This window comes from Dendropsophus ebraccatus, chromosome 9 (genome assembly GCF_027789765.1).
Source record: "Dendropsophus ebraccatus isolate aDenEbr1 chromosome 9, aDenEbr1.pat, whole genome shotgun sequence".
Lineage (NCBI taxonomy): Eukaryota > Metazoa > Chordata > Amphibia > Anura > Hylidae > Dendropsophus > Dendropsophus ebraccatus.
The window spans coordinates 109,727,821-109,743,124 of record NC_091462.1 but is presented as its reverse complement, the minus strand read 5'-3'; the positions used below and the strand labels follow the sequence as shown (position 1 = coordinate 109,743,124).

At 42.6% G+C, this 15,304-nt stretch overlaps 1 protein-coding gene across 1 annotated transcript; it reads left to right on the top strand.

The window, feature by feature from the left end:
- The first annotated feature begins 2,393 nt into the window (after nt 1-2,393).
- On the top strand, nt 2,394-3,032 carry LOC138801842 (olfactory receptor 2M4-like). The gene has a single exon (XM_069984943.1). It carries the CDS (start codon nt 2,394-2,396, stop codon nt 3,030-3,032), a length of 639 nt encoding a protein of 212 aa, XP_069841044.1.
- The last annotated feature ends 12,272 nt before the right edge of the window (nt 3,033-15,304 follow it).

The following is a 15,304-nucleotide window of genomic DNA, read 5'->3' as shown; positions in this document are numbered from 1 at the left end:
GACCTAAAACAATTGTAAATATGTTAAAAATTAATCAACATACAAGATGTAAGTGTTTATATGCGTGAATAAATATCAATAATGTATAATTGGTTAATATTGCAAGGGGAAATATATAAATATGTCCAACCAAGTATATGTGGTTTTTTTCCTTACTTATCTGTAAGTCACCTGTGATGTCATTGTTAGGGGTGTGATATAAGTCAGCCCCGTTTCCTGTTTGGCATATGACACTTGACAAAGAAACCAGTTCGGTTTAGAAACGCGTTGTGTCACCTTTGAAGTATTTTAATAAATCTTTTTCATCCTACATTTGCCTTGCCTCACCCTTGGACCTGCGCCCGTCAACTCCCCATCCATGGAGAGGAGGTGTTTTTTCTGCATTGCCATAGATCCTTATTGGACCTATCGGGGGAGAAGCTGCGGTTCAGTTACACGCTAATCCGAGTGTTGTGCCTCCCTCTGCACAACCTCCACAGGTGAGAGTTTTCTTGTTATACTCACACCGATTGTACCGTCTGACCTGTGCTATGGAGCGCTGCTTTTCCTTTTTTGTACTAGCGTTAAATAGGGATGACCAGGTCTAACCTCCCATTGGTGGGGCAGTGTTTGAGAGGGAAGAAGTATAATAGTTAGTTAGTGTGTGAGGCTCCTGCTCCAGTGATTGGTCAAACAGTGAACATACAAAAGAACATAGTGAACCCTTTATCCTTCAGCTGTGCTCTAACAAATAGGTTGCAGTGTTGCACTGTCAACACAAAGGGGGGCATTTATTAAGTCCAGCGTTTTTTACGCCGGACTTAAAAATGCCCCCGCAGCTCCAGCGCTACGGAGATTTATGTAGAGGCGGACTGCCTCTACATAAATCCCGTGCGCGCCGGTGCGCACCGCCGAAAACCTACGCCAGCTGAGGACTGGAGTAGGTTTTCGGCGTATATTTGGGCGGAACGGATGGTAAATCGCGCGGACTCTGAGTCCGCGCCCTCTGTTCCGCCCACTACACGCCCCCTTTCCACCCCCCTGGCGTACTCGGCGGAAAGTGCCGATTTGTGAATATTTTATTTGCAAATCGGCCATTTGCGTATAAAAAAAATACGCAAATCGGCACTTTCTGCCAAAAATCATCCGTTCACAGGATGATACATGTGGCCCCAAGTGTTGACAGTGCAAAAGGCACCCATCATCCCAGAGTGTGGCAACTGACAGAGTTACCTTTAACCAGGGGGGAATAAGACTTAGTGCACACCTGTACCCGGACACTACATATAGTCTCGAAAAATTGTGAGCTCCTTGTCACTTCTTGGAAGGAGCTCAACATCAAAACCAAAGACCATTGTTGTCATTTATTAACTCTAGCATCTGAAATCAAAATCAATGATCTGCATCAATGCTGTTATCAATTCTGTTACCGTCTCAAACTACCAGATTCCTTCAGAACTCATAATGTTTCTCATACATCCCTGGAGACCTTCTGCTCCAGTAGTAGTTCAGGAAGAGCTGGTATAAAGTCTCCAAAATTAGTTGATTGCAGAAATGTTGAAGGGCTCTGCGGTATCTAGTACATTGGAGAAGATATGGTACACAGGAAAGGACCTGGATTTCCGCCAAGACCATGTGGATAGATTAATCAAAAGATTTCACAATTCTGATCCTAACATATTGGATCCAGTTGTTAAAGGGCAAGTCCGCCAGGGGAAGCCATGTCCCACTCCTGGACCCTGCCGGCTGTCTTCTGAGCTCCCCTCCGGCTTTGTCATGACCTTGTTGATGGATGCCCCGTTCAGCCAGTCAGTGACTGGGGGCAGGACACTGCTGCAGTCACTGATTGGCTGGGTGGGCTAAATCCCACCCATCTGTGACATTGAGTCTGGGTTGTGATGTATCTTTGAGAAGATGACAGCGGACGGGGTGCGGTAGTACTAAGCATATTGACTTTTTTATTTTCCCCCACCCTTTGCCCGTAATGAATTTTTGTCCCCCTGTTGGACTTCTCCTTTACAGGGGTATTCCAGGAAAATTTACTGATGTGCTATCCATGGGACAACGCACCTGAACTATGTACTATATAACTATCATATTCTTATTTTCTGACAGGCTCAATGGACAATGCCACGTCTTCTATAATAATCCATTTTCTGCCATTTTCAGGACACAATGCTAATAAAGTGTTGCTAGTCACTATCTTTTACTTTATTTTCCTGATCGGACTGATTGTGAATATAACTATTATTATGGTCATATGGAAAGATACTCATTTACACCGCCCCATGTATCTATTCCTTACTAACTTATCCCTATATGATATCACTTATACAACAGTCGTTGTCCCGAAACTTCTCTATATGTTACTATCAGGGAATTACACAGTATCCTTCGCACAGTGCCTCACCCAGATGTATTTCTATGTTGTAGCGGCCACAGCAGACAGCATGGTGTTATTGGTGATGGCGTATGACCGGTATGTAGCAATCTGCCAGCCACTATATTACCACGAGAGGCTGAGTAAGAAGATCTGTTCCCTCCTCATCGCAGCCATTTGGTCTTGTGCTTGTATCAATGGAATGATTGTTACTCACCAAGTCTTACAATTGTCCTTCCGACATTCTGTGACTGTTCATCACTTCCTCTGTGATTTTAAAGTTCTGTTCCATGCCAGCCATGGCGACTCCAATAACCATTTTGTCATCTTTATCCTTATTGAGGTAATTGTTGTTGGAATTTTTCCACTTTCTTACATTTTAAAATCCTATGTAAATATCATTAGTACGATCTTACTGATTAAGAATACGGAAGGAAGGAAGAAAGCCTTCTCCACCAGCTCCTCCCACCTCATCGTCATCATTATGTACTATTTTTTTGCTTTGGCTGTCTATACGGTCCCACCATCACAGCACACAAGGATTCTAGAACAAGTCTTGTCCACGTTCTACACATCTGTAGTTCCCATATTAAATCCGATCATCTACAGTCTACGGAACCATGAAGTCATAAAAGCTGTACAAAGATTGGTTGGCAAAACAATAAAAGAGTGAATATTGGTGACTATTTTGTTAACTATGGGGGTGGGAATGTATCTGACCTTTTTATGGCATATTGTGAGACTGTTGTTCTCTCTTTAACTTATATTATGTTTTTGCACCATTTTACCCAAGGTCTGAATTAGTACATAGAATGGAAATCCGCTCATCTAGGGGTGTTGTACTGGGGCACAACACCTGACTTTGCTCAATGCTTGTTGCAGAACAAAGTATGGAGGAGCTGCCCATGATCCTGGCTGGTGAAGTTTGCTTTGTTCTGCAACAAGCATTGAGCCAAGTCAGGTGTTGTGCCTCCAGTACTATGTACTATAGTATTCTATGCTATATCTGGTACTTTCTTTATTTAAAGCTTTGTCTAGTATTCCATATTATTCCCCTTAGTTGACAAACAGCCACATACAAGTCTATGTTTCCCAATTGACTGCCAATTTTCCCATTTCAAGATGGCCGATGTTGGCATGGTTCACAGGGCGATGCTATTGTTGAGCCGAAACATTGCGCACCAGTGAATAAACTCTACTTTGTTTTTTTAAGTGCCGTCTCCAGTATTCCTTAGTTATTTCCTCTTGACTGCCTCCAGTAGTTTTCCCATCTAGATGGTCTCCAGTAGGCAGATGACTCCTGTGCCCTATCGTCAAGATTAAAAAAACATAAGATGATAAAAACATACGTTCCTAGGCTCTCCCTGCAGTCACCAGAGCTCTCTCTCTTCTCTGGGAGAAACTATTCTTCCAGGATGAATACACAGAGAGAGAGAGAGATGTCATCCGAAGTGTGGGCATTGCAGACGTATGAAGGAGCCTGAAGCCAAAAAGATGACGGCAACTTTTAACTGTAAGCATATTAATATGAGCCTACAGTTAAAATTGCCACTCCCCCACATAGCATTCAACTATCGGGATGTCCTAAAGATGCCCTACTTTGTGCCATCAGGGAGTATTAGAGCCATTATTTTGCTCCCAGACAGTAAAGGTGCATTGCTGTGACCCCATATAGTAGTATTGCACTCTTTGTGGTCTCTGGCAGTATTAATGGCATTTGTTGTGCTTAAGATGGTAAAAGTTATCCCCTTTATACCTTCAGACAAGAATTCTTCTCTCATTGTGCCCAAAACTAAAAAAATTATTCCTTTCTTTGTACCCCAAGCAGTAGTAGTGCCTTTCTTTGTGCCCTGAGACAGTAATATATTCTTGAGAGTAAACATGTTCCCATTTGGACCATCAGTTTATATTATTACCATCCTTTGCTCTGCCAGAGAGTGATAATGCCCCCAGACAGTAATAGTGCCTTTCTTTTAGCACCAGGATAATAACAGTACACTCCTCTGGGTGCATTGGCAATAATAGTGCACCCCATTGTGCCCCAGAGACTAAAAATGGTGCCCCCAGTTGTGCCCCAAGACAATAACATTGCCCTCCTGTAAGCTCAAACACAGTAAAAGTGCCTTCCTTTGGGCTATCAAACAGTGGAAACACCCTCATTTGTTTCCCCTGGCAATAATAATGCCTGTCTTTGTGCTCATAGAGCAGACCTGGGCATTGTACGGCCCGCGGGCCACTAACTAGATCAGAGTGTCTGAGCTGCTGAATCAATGATAAGCTCACAGTGTCAGCATCTCTCTGAACATTACCTTTATGCTGTACAGGATTCATGGAGCCCCTAAACGTAATGTTCAGAGTCCTGCGGACACAGTGTACACTGGTGTATGGGCCCCTGAAACAGCCCCCCTATGGACACCACCACAGCTTCACCCTGCCTTGCTTAGCCCCCCGGCATTTGTTTTTCCAGCTCACTGGCACATGAGGACAGGTAAACATGAGGACCTTACCGGGGTGGGGGGGCTATTGGAGTCAACAACAACTGCCCTGAGATGCTGTGAGGACCCGAGGGGGAGGCAGGGGATATGTGCACAGGCCCCTTTGAGACCATTCCATTTCTCATGGGGCTCCATGGGAAAATTAATTGCCCACCCCTGCCCTACAGTGTAATAATGTTCTCATTGAGTCCCGAGACAGTAGTACAGTCCTTCTTTGTTTTATCAGACAGAAATAGTCCCCATCTCTTGCTCCCAGACAGTAGAGGGGTCTTCCTTTGAGCCCATAAATAGTAGTAATGAACTCTGTGTGGTGCCGAACAGTAATAATTCCATTTCTTGGGCTCAAGATGGTAAATGTCACCTCCTTTATGTGTCCAGACAAAAAAGTCTTCACTCACTGTCTCCACAAATAATAATAGTGGCCTCTTTGGTGCCTGCAGACAGAAAAAGTGCCCAATATGGGGCCACAAGACAATAATAGTGCCCTTTTTTGTGCCCTCCAAGCAGTGGTAGTACCTTCCTTTGTCCCCTGAGACAATTATACTGCATTCTGTTACCCAGAAAGTAAAAATGTTCCCAAAACGCCCTCCATCAAATCCCCAGGCAGTAAAAGTACACTACTTTGTGCCCCAAACAGTACTTGTGCCCTCAGACAGTAAAAGTATCCTTCTTTGTCCCCAAATAATACTAGTGCCCTCAGACAGTAAAAGTGCCTTCCTTTGGGCTACCAAACAGTAGAAGTGCCCTAATGTCTTGCTCCAGGCTATAATAATGCCCTTCTTTGTGCCCCTAGGGTAATAGTGACCTTTTTTGTGCCAATTCCCTCCTAGGTACCCAGATAGTAACTGTGCCCTCATTTGACCCCCAGGCAGTAATAGTGCCCCTCCTTCATGCCCTAAATATTAGTAATGCCCTCCTTTATCTCCCCCTAACTAAAAATACCCTTCATTGAGCTCCCAAACTGGGACAGTGCCATTCCTTGTGCCCCCTCATTTGGGTCTCCTGTTATAATAATAACATTTTGTGATCTTAGACAATAACAGTGCCCACAAAGTAATAGTGTCCTTTCTTTGTTTCCCAAAAAATAATGGTGCCCTCTGTTGTCCCCCCAGACTATAATAGCACCGTACTGTGTACTCCAAAAGTGACAATTTATGGCCAAGAGAACTGACAATGGGGCTGTGACTGGTCCAGGAGCATATGACACCACCACTGCTGGTGGTAAAGGTTTCAGACTAGTTAATACTGCTGTGTATTTCCACACCCAGTGATTACATGTCAAAGAAGTAAAGATTTTGGTCACATGACCCTCCCACAGACAGCTTCAATGTACGATGTGCTCTGAGGAAGGAGTCTCCAAAGTTCAACCCTTTTCTGGGTTAGAACCAAGCACTCCAAAAAGGCCACCCTCAACATGAAAGTTTCTTCGTGCATGCGCCCATCTTCTTGCCGTATAGCAACATAACCATGGTCTTCTTCAGTACACCACACTGTCTTTTGACAAACGTTGGAAAATCCTCTACAGCCGAGTCTGAGCTAATCGGACTGCACAGTAACATCTCTACTTGGAACACTAAGCTGCGTATACTACGTCAATGGTGTAGAATAGCCATTTAATAGGTTTTGATAATTCTATCCAAATTTAGCCATAGAAGGCTTTATCTAGTTGGCTTCTGTGTTCCTTCAGTGCAGTTAGTCATTATAGTCATGACAAAGGTTAAACAAGACCAAGCCTCCATGACTGCCACCAAGATCATGGTTCCATCTACTACTGAAAATTAGTCATTGACCTTACTGGAGGCTTATCTGTAAACAAGTTGGTCTTGCCAGCCTACTGCCCAAAACACAACTTAGAGGGACCTGTCCGTGCTTGCAGACATTGGATGTCAGATGGTGTCGGATCTACCTGCCCTCAATCGGTGGTTTCCAGAGGATGAATTATCTTTTTGTAGTCACATAAGACCCAAAGAAGGGATAAAACCCCTTGAAGCCCACTATAGCTATGCGACCAAGGGCCAAAATATACCAATGATATGGAGGTTGATCTCATTCGACCAGATCTACAGCTACTTGGACAGATCCCAGGAACGATCTACTGTACACCAAACACTTCTATTCGTCACTACAGATTGGACGTTTTAAAAGGGAAAGATTCATATGTTGAGTACGTAAAGTTACTCTTGGGTATATTACACCATTAGGAAATTATACTACATCCTCCTATCTATATGCTGCTGTGCACAACATCCAGGAAGGATATAATTTATAGATATAATTCATCTTTCCCATAGTCCAAACACGGGAACATAAATAACTTTATAATATTCTTTCTTTTTTATTTTATCTCATTGTGGTCTTTAAAAATACAAAAGCTAAGGTCTGTAAGGGTTATAGAGTTAGCCCAGATTATATTAACCCTTCATGTCACCTGTCCAAAGCATGTGGTAGGAGTATAAATATATTTATGTGCTGCTGTATTAACTAAGGAGACAAAAATAACATAAGTAAAAAGTAGCTAATAAAGAAGAGTAGAAATTATAATCAGGAGACCAGAGACGGCTCCTAGGGGGACGTCATTAGATTATACTGTGGTTGCTCTCTGAGGAACAATCACCTTATAAATTCTCCTATTCCGTCTATTATACAGTAAATGCTGAGACGTAACACTCTGCCTGCCGTTCCTCAGGTAAGGGTTACATTTAGATTTGTATATTTTATAGCATGGATCGCATTTTATGGATCTTATTTTTAAAGGTAACACTTGGGATATATTTTTTACAGGCAGACATTACTAGGCAATGTTCACACATAGTTTTTGGTCAGTATTTGTTTTAGCAGAGGTAAGTCAAAAACATAGAAATGTTATGTTCCTATCATGTTTAAATGTTTGACGTCTTTCCGGACAGCCATCTTTTTTGTGCCAAATGATGGCAGTCTATCGGTAATGACGGCCGCAAATAATGTGTCATACCCATGCCTTTGATATGTGCCCGAGTCTGTGGCTGAAGTTATCTTTGTGTTTTATTTATATGTTTTTGCATTTGTCTGAGCTCCGACTTAACACTGTCCTACTCCTTCTGCTGATTGATTCGTCTGCCACACCCATCTCTTCCTGCTGATTTTCTTCTGCCCACTTCACAGTGACCCTCTGTTTTGTCTAGGTGATTGATATCTTCTCTTTCCACTCACTCTTGCTGGATTCTGGACCACTGTTCCAATCACATTCTAGACCAAACCCCTGACCTCCTTTTTATACTTTCTCAGTCTGTTAACCCTTTGCCAGCTTTTAGTCTTCTTAGTGTATCCCGTGTTCTCTCTCTGTCTGCAATTTCTGGTTTCCTGACTTCGGCTTATCCTGATTTGTTACCTCACCACTTTCTTGGTGCTTGTTTGGTTGACCCCGATCTGTTGACTATCCCTTCTTGTCTTCTCCGTGTTTTGTGTATCACTTTATTGCAAGCAGGGACCGTCTGTGTGTTGGTCCGCAGTTGCCTAGGACTGTAAAGGCAAGTAGGCAGGGTCAGCTGGTAGGGCCAGATCAGGGCTTACAGGGCTCTTTCTCAGGCTACCCTACCTACAGTCATGACACAATGTTCATACATTTTTATGTAGTGGGAACATAGCCAGATGGTGCACAACTTTCCATTATAACTTTTCTCTGGGTTTCCACTCATGATTTTAACTAAAAAGAAAATACTGACTAAAATAATATTTGTGAACATAGCCATTCTTTATAAAAAAATATATATATTTTTTTTTTGTTCAAGCACACATCTTCCTGATGATAATTCTTTTTTCTTTTCTTTTCTTTTTTTTTTTTTTACAAAAAAAACCTCAGTGTTGTAGTTTAGAGATATGTTGTCAGGTCACCACATTCAGCATAAAAATCCAAAGGTGTAATGGTCCAATGGTGATCCCCACCCCTTACAAACAGGTTAACTGTTTCAATAACAATAAAACAGAACATAGATCCCCTTCCTGACATGTCCGAATACCGATAGATGACTTACATGACCTGTTTTTCTGATGTTTAAATGTTTTACTGGACACAGAGGGGCTGAGAGGTACTTAATGCTATACTGACACCACAACTGTAATGTCTGCTTTTACAGTATCTCCTAGGCGTGCTATAGGACAGTAGATTATAGATGACAATTGTATCTTATATTGGGAAGCAGAATACATGGGGATTATAACCTTTCTTCTTTTGCAGTGAAATAAAAAAGATGGAGAACATATCGCATCCAAGCTAAGCAATAAAAGACCCCTGTATTCCATCCACATCCTACAATGAAGACCCCACCATAACAAGCCAGGTACTGTTCAGCCACTTGTACCATTCCATCATATAACTTTTTTCAAAAATCATGACTTCTTATTTCAGCTTGGGCGGGATTTGTTGCATTTGTTGCCGGACGTCCTTTTAGTGTCTTCCTCCTCTTCTCTATTGTGTATAACTATTTTGCAGGGAGCTGGACCTTCTCATAAAAAATTTGGAATTAGATGAGGCTTTAGTCCAGCAATTTGTGCTTTTTTATATTAGAAGCATCATTTGTTAGTTCACCTTGTGATCAACAGACTTCTCGCAAGTCTTCACCAACACCATAGTACGAAGGTGCCAATACTCCTATGGCCCTCCTCCTTATGGCACAGATTTTACCCCATGGACAATCCTGACTTTGAATTTATAACAGATTATTGGACATCATCCTGTTTTATCCTTGTTCTATCACACACCACTGAGTTTCTACCTAATGATCATAATGTGGATATAGACTTGTCACATTGGGGGGGAATCGCAAAGTTCCCAGTATAGTTCGACTACTCAACATTTCTTCAAACACAGCAGCACAACAATCTTGATGTTTACAGTTCTCAGATGGGGAACAACAGTTTTATTGTTACATTTATATGATGTGGTGTCTCTTGCACATTACCTGAATATTACACTTTTCAGTTGCGTAACTTGGTCTCAGGTCCCTGTTCTCTTCATATAAGCTTCTCTAAGAACAGTGTTCCGCTGCACAGGTCATCACCCTGGATGATGGCGTCTCTTCACTGACAGAGATGAAGTGATGGCAGAGTGGGGAACTGTCAGATCTCTGCTCTACCGATGTCTCACAGGCTGCAGGTACTTTAGGCCTTCAGCCTGTGAGATGCTGGAATGCAATTCCCACACTAGCAATCCCAGGGTACCATCTCTGCGACTCACAGTCAGGAAGCCTAAAGAGAGAACTGCCACTCCTTGAATCGGGGAGCCCAGATTTGGTAATTATTAGTGTCATTTATATATTTTTTTGTTGGTTAAAATGGGCAAATATTGTACACGAGACATTATTATTATAGGGGAGAGGTGTGCGGGGGGGTATTATTACTATAGGGGTGCTGACAATTGGTCAATGTGAAAAGTCGTTTCAGGCCTACTACATTTTCAGTATCTCCTCCTACTGCACATTGACTCTCTTCTGCACATTCACTCTGCTTTTCACCTTGACCCTAAGGACCCTATTACATGGAGTGATAATCGGCCAAAACAAGACAACGATCAGCCGATGAAATGATCATCGGCTGATCATTTCTTTAGGCGCAGGCCTAAAATCCTCAGCCACCGACCATGACCGACCGTTTGCTACATGTAATAGCTGTGTATATTAGCAATGTTCCCCTGCCCTCTGTATGCATCCCGACATGCTGCAGCTTCAGAGTGTCTGGGCTGGCAAGATGCTCAGCCACTCACTGACTGGGACCACCACGGCCAGTGATTGGCTTAGCGGCCTGTCAGCTCAGACAGGCTGCTCTGAAGCTGGAGCACGCTGCCAGGAGGCATACAGTGGGCAGGGGAACACCCGGAGTGTGGACAGGTAAAGTATTAACTGTTTGGGCAAGGGCTGCATGGACCTTACGTTTAGCGCTTGCTAAACAATTATTGGGCCATGTAATAGGATCGCCGATGGTCGCACATTGCAATATTGATTGTGCCTGCATCGCTTGTATAATAGGACCCTAACACTGCCACCTCTCCATATCTATTCTTGCCAAGGTGCAAATTTATTTACAGTGTGTAACAATATAGTAGGGATAACAACTTAGTTTGTACCAGTAGATAGCAGTCCATAGGGGTGTATACTTGGGGGTTATAGGGTACACCCTGTACCCTGATTCTGCTTCACTTATTGCAATAGTCTTATCTTGAGACTTATATAAGAAGCATAGGAAGAGGTTACTATGTGTTGGGTGTCCTTTTCATAGTTCCCATCCCTTGGCTGCTCTGATTCCTTTGGCTCTTGCTTTACACGTTTCCTGTGCATTCATTCACAATCGTCAGGAGCCGGTGAGCATTGTAGGTTAGATACATCTGTACGGCTCTGATGACGGCCGATAAATACATTTGCACCGTGGCAAGAGTTTTCTGCTCCCCTATTACTGTGATTTCTGAACTACTACAGAAAACTAACATCTTTATTGATATATCACATCTATTCTTATTGACCTCTCCATATCTGCTCCGCTCAGTCCAATTTTTAGGACTGGCCAAACAGACCACACTAAAACTATCTTAATGGTCCACCAGGACAGGAAACTTTCCTAATCCCCAACAGGACCAAACATTTTTGAGCACACCACCATTCTCCTCCTGGTTCGCAGTCAACCCATGTATAATAATATGCTCAGTCTATACAACTTCAATAATGGCCCACAAAGAACCCTGTAAGCCACAGAGACTCTCCTAGGCCCAGAATTCTAGCAGTCACCTTGTTAGCTGTCTGCTCCGACACAAAAAACATGTCCTTCAGAGAATCTCTCTCCAACAAGTAATTCTATTTCAGTATTTCCTGGGTCCTAGCCATGTCTCCCAGTCATCCACCACCACTTTAGCGGCCCTTAGTTCTTCTTGCCTTTCCCGTAGAGGGACAAGCTTGTTTTTAAAGGTGAGGAAGCCCACCTCTGTGTTTAAGTCACATGCCGACATCACTCCAGCTGACACTTCTGGCGCATCATCTGCACATTTTCTGTTTGGCACCAAGTCTCTCTTTATCAAGCATGGTAGATGAAGTGTCGGATCCTCTGGGTAGGCGGGGCCCACAGGAGCCAGAATGACGGCACTTCACGGCTTCAAGTTTAATGAAGTAAAACGATGAATTTTAATGGTCTCATAAACAACGCATTTCGAGGCATAAATTGCCCCTTTGTCAAGTAGGAGAGGCATGATGATGACCTGATCTCCTGGCTTGGGATCTCGGCATCTACCCTTGGAGCCTGGCTGCTACGGCTACTACCTCTCTCTTCACTGGTGCATACAGGTGTTGTGTTCTTAGCACAACACCATCAGGTAAGCAGTTCTATTATCAACTTGTTCGACCTACAATCTGTTGTTTACGTTATCACCCTATGGCGCCCTTTCTACTTTTTTAGCCCTACTCTTTACCAAGCATGGCCCTCACTTTACACGAGACCTTTCCTTGTCCAAAATAACCTCCAGTGTAACCAACAGCCAGAAGACCACCATTGCTGTGTCCAACTAAAGTAATCCATATACAGTGGCACTGCAGGACACTATTCAGTCCATAGGCTTTGATGGAGAGAATACTGCCCATCCTTACAGTTCATGCTATCATGTTCTCCATTGGTTATTCTCCATTCCCCATGTACCATATTAATAACTATTTCATTCATATTTTCTGACAGAGTCCATGGATAATGTCACGTCTTCTGTAATGTTCGATTTTCTGCCATTTTCTGGGCACAATGTTAACAAACTCCTAACATTCACCATCTTTTTCTTTATATATCTGGCCGGAATCATCGCGAATATAACAATTATAACAGTTATATGGGCAGATACTCATCTACACCGCCCCATGTATCTCTTTTTAATTAATTTATCCCTAAGTGATATCACTTACACAACAGTCGTTGTCCCTACATTTCTCTATATGTTACTATCAGGGAATTACACAGTATCCTTCGCACAGTGCATTGCCCAGGTATATTTCAATTTTGTAGCTGCAACAGCGGAGGACATGGTGTTATTGGTGATGGCGTATGACCGGTATGTAGCAATCTGCCAGCCACTATATTACACCCAGAGACTGAATAAGAACATCTGTTCCCTCCTCACCGCAGCCATTTGGACCTGTGCTTGTATAAATGCAATGTGTTTTATACAGCAAGTCTTACAATTGTCCTATCATTCCGTGACTGTTCATCATTACTACTGTGATTTTAAAGTTGTCTTCCACGCCGGCTATGGCAGCTCCAATAACCATTTTATCATCTTTATCCTTATTGAGATAGTCATTTTTGGGATTATTCCATTCTCTTATATATTTTGGTCCTATATAAAGATCATCAGTGGGATCTTATGGATTGCAAGTACAGAAGGAAGGAAGAAAGCCTTCTCCACCAGCTCCTCCCACCTCACCGTCATGATTATTTATTATAGTTCGGCTTTAGTGCTTTATGTAATTTCAACATCTGAGCATACATGGATCCTTGAAGAAGTCTTGTCCACGTTCTACACATCTGTGATTCCCATATTAAACCCGATCATCTACAGTCTACGGAACAATGAAGTCAAGAAAGCTCTTCGAAGATTGATTGGCAAATAATAAAATACTGAATATTGGTTGGCATGATTTCAAAGAGGTATACCCATCTGGGACACTTATGGCATCTCTACAGGATATGCCATAAGTGTCCAGCCAATTTGCGTAGATCCCATTGGCTCGGTTGTTCGCAAACAGTCTACCACCATGAACTATGCTATTTGCGTAACGGCCAGAGTTGAATAAAAAGCAGAGCTTGTGGGCTACACCATTTAATACCTAAGTCAATGGAAGTCCCGCGTGTATGGCATGACCTGTTTATATTTCATAAGTGACCCAGATGTGTGAAACAGAAACCAAAAAATTAGAGATGAGCAAACCGGGTTCGGGTTTGAGTCGATCCGAACCCAAACGTTCGGCATTTGATTAGCTGAACTTGGATAAAGCTCTAAGGTTGTCTGGAAAACATGGATACAGCCAATGACTATATCCATGATTTCCACATAGCCTTAGGGCTTTATCCATATTTCAGCAGCCACCGCTAATCAAATGCCGAAAGTTCGGGTTCGGATCGACTCGAGCATGCTCCAGGTTCGCTCATCTCTACAAAAAGTTAATTCTCAGTCTAAAGGCCCTATTAAACTAAGCGATTATTGGCCAATAATCGCTTGGTATATTAGCTAGAGTTAAAAGGCAAAGATCAGCCGACATGCACGATGTCAACTGATCTATCAACTTGTTGAAAAAGATTACAATGATAATGACGGTCTGCTGGCCATCGCTCCGTGTAATAGAAGCGGTGGCAGGAGACTGCCACTATCTCATAAGGGCTCCCTGAACAATCTACAATCTTCTGCATCTCCCCATGTCCCGTGTCCCCCCACAATCCCCCCACACCCCGCTCTTACCCGCTCGCTGTCTGGGCATACAATAGCGTCAGCAGCATGCATGGAACACAGAACGGTGGTGCTGATCTGACAGGATGAAGATTTTTTTTTTAAACGCTAGGCGTTTAGACAAGAAGTTAAATTGCTACGAAAAGTTGTTGTAATTGCGTTTGTACATATTCTGTGAATATTCGTAATTGCGTTGATATCTATATATTATGAATGATGAGTGTTTACACTGAAAGACTTAAGAATGATTAACAATAATTAGTTATAATTAACAACATACAAACCATTTTTGGTTCCTAGTTTGATCGTTGCCGCATTTACACCAGAAGATTATTGTTTACATTTGGACGATTTAACAATTTTTTGCATGATAAACGGCCCTTAACTCCTTAGTGGGTGACTTTTCTAATTTCTTAGACAGAAGATCTTTTGGAACTCGGATGTCTTTTCACACAACAGATTATGTATGTTATTAGGCTAATGTCAAGCTTCTCCAGTCACTAGAAAGAGATGAGAAAACAGCAGAATGTATCAAACAAGAATTTAGAAGGAAAAAGAAGAGCCCGTGGAGCCTCAATGAAGAGTCTCAAAACACAGGACTAGCCAGATATCCCTCCGGGAAGGACCCAGCCAGGGGGCAGCTCCTGTTAGGAAACCACCAAAACCACCATATTAAGTGGCCCTATAAGTCAATGTAATGACAAGGGATAAACCAAGGCCAGGTATCCATCCACATACAGCTGTTTCGGGGTGTTGCCCCTCATCAGTGTAGAGCAGGATTCTGGGTAAGGATTCTAGAAGGAAGAGAGGAACAAGGCGTCTGGCCCTTTGAAAGGAGTGGAGAGGGTTCTGACCTGTAAAAAAAAGGCATACATGGAAGAGATGACACACAGTATTTTTGCTCAGTATTTTGGTCAGTATTTTGCAACCACACTGTTGAAATTAAGTGGCAGTCATTTAATGGCAAAGAATTACTGTTATTTTAAAACAATGTCCGATATTTGCCAT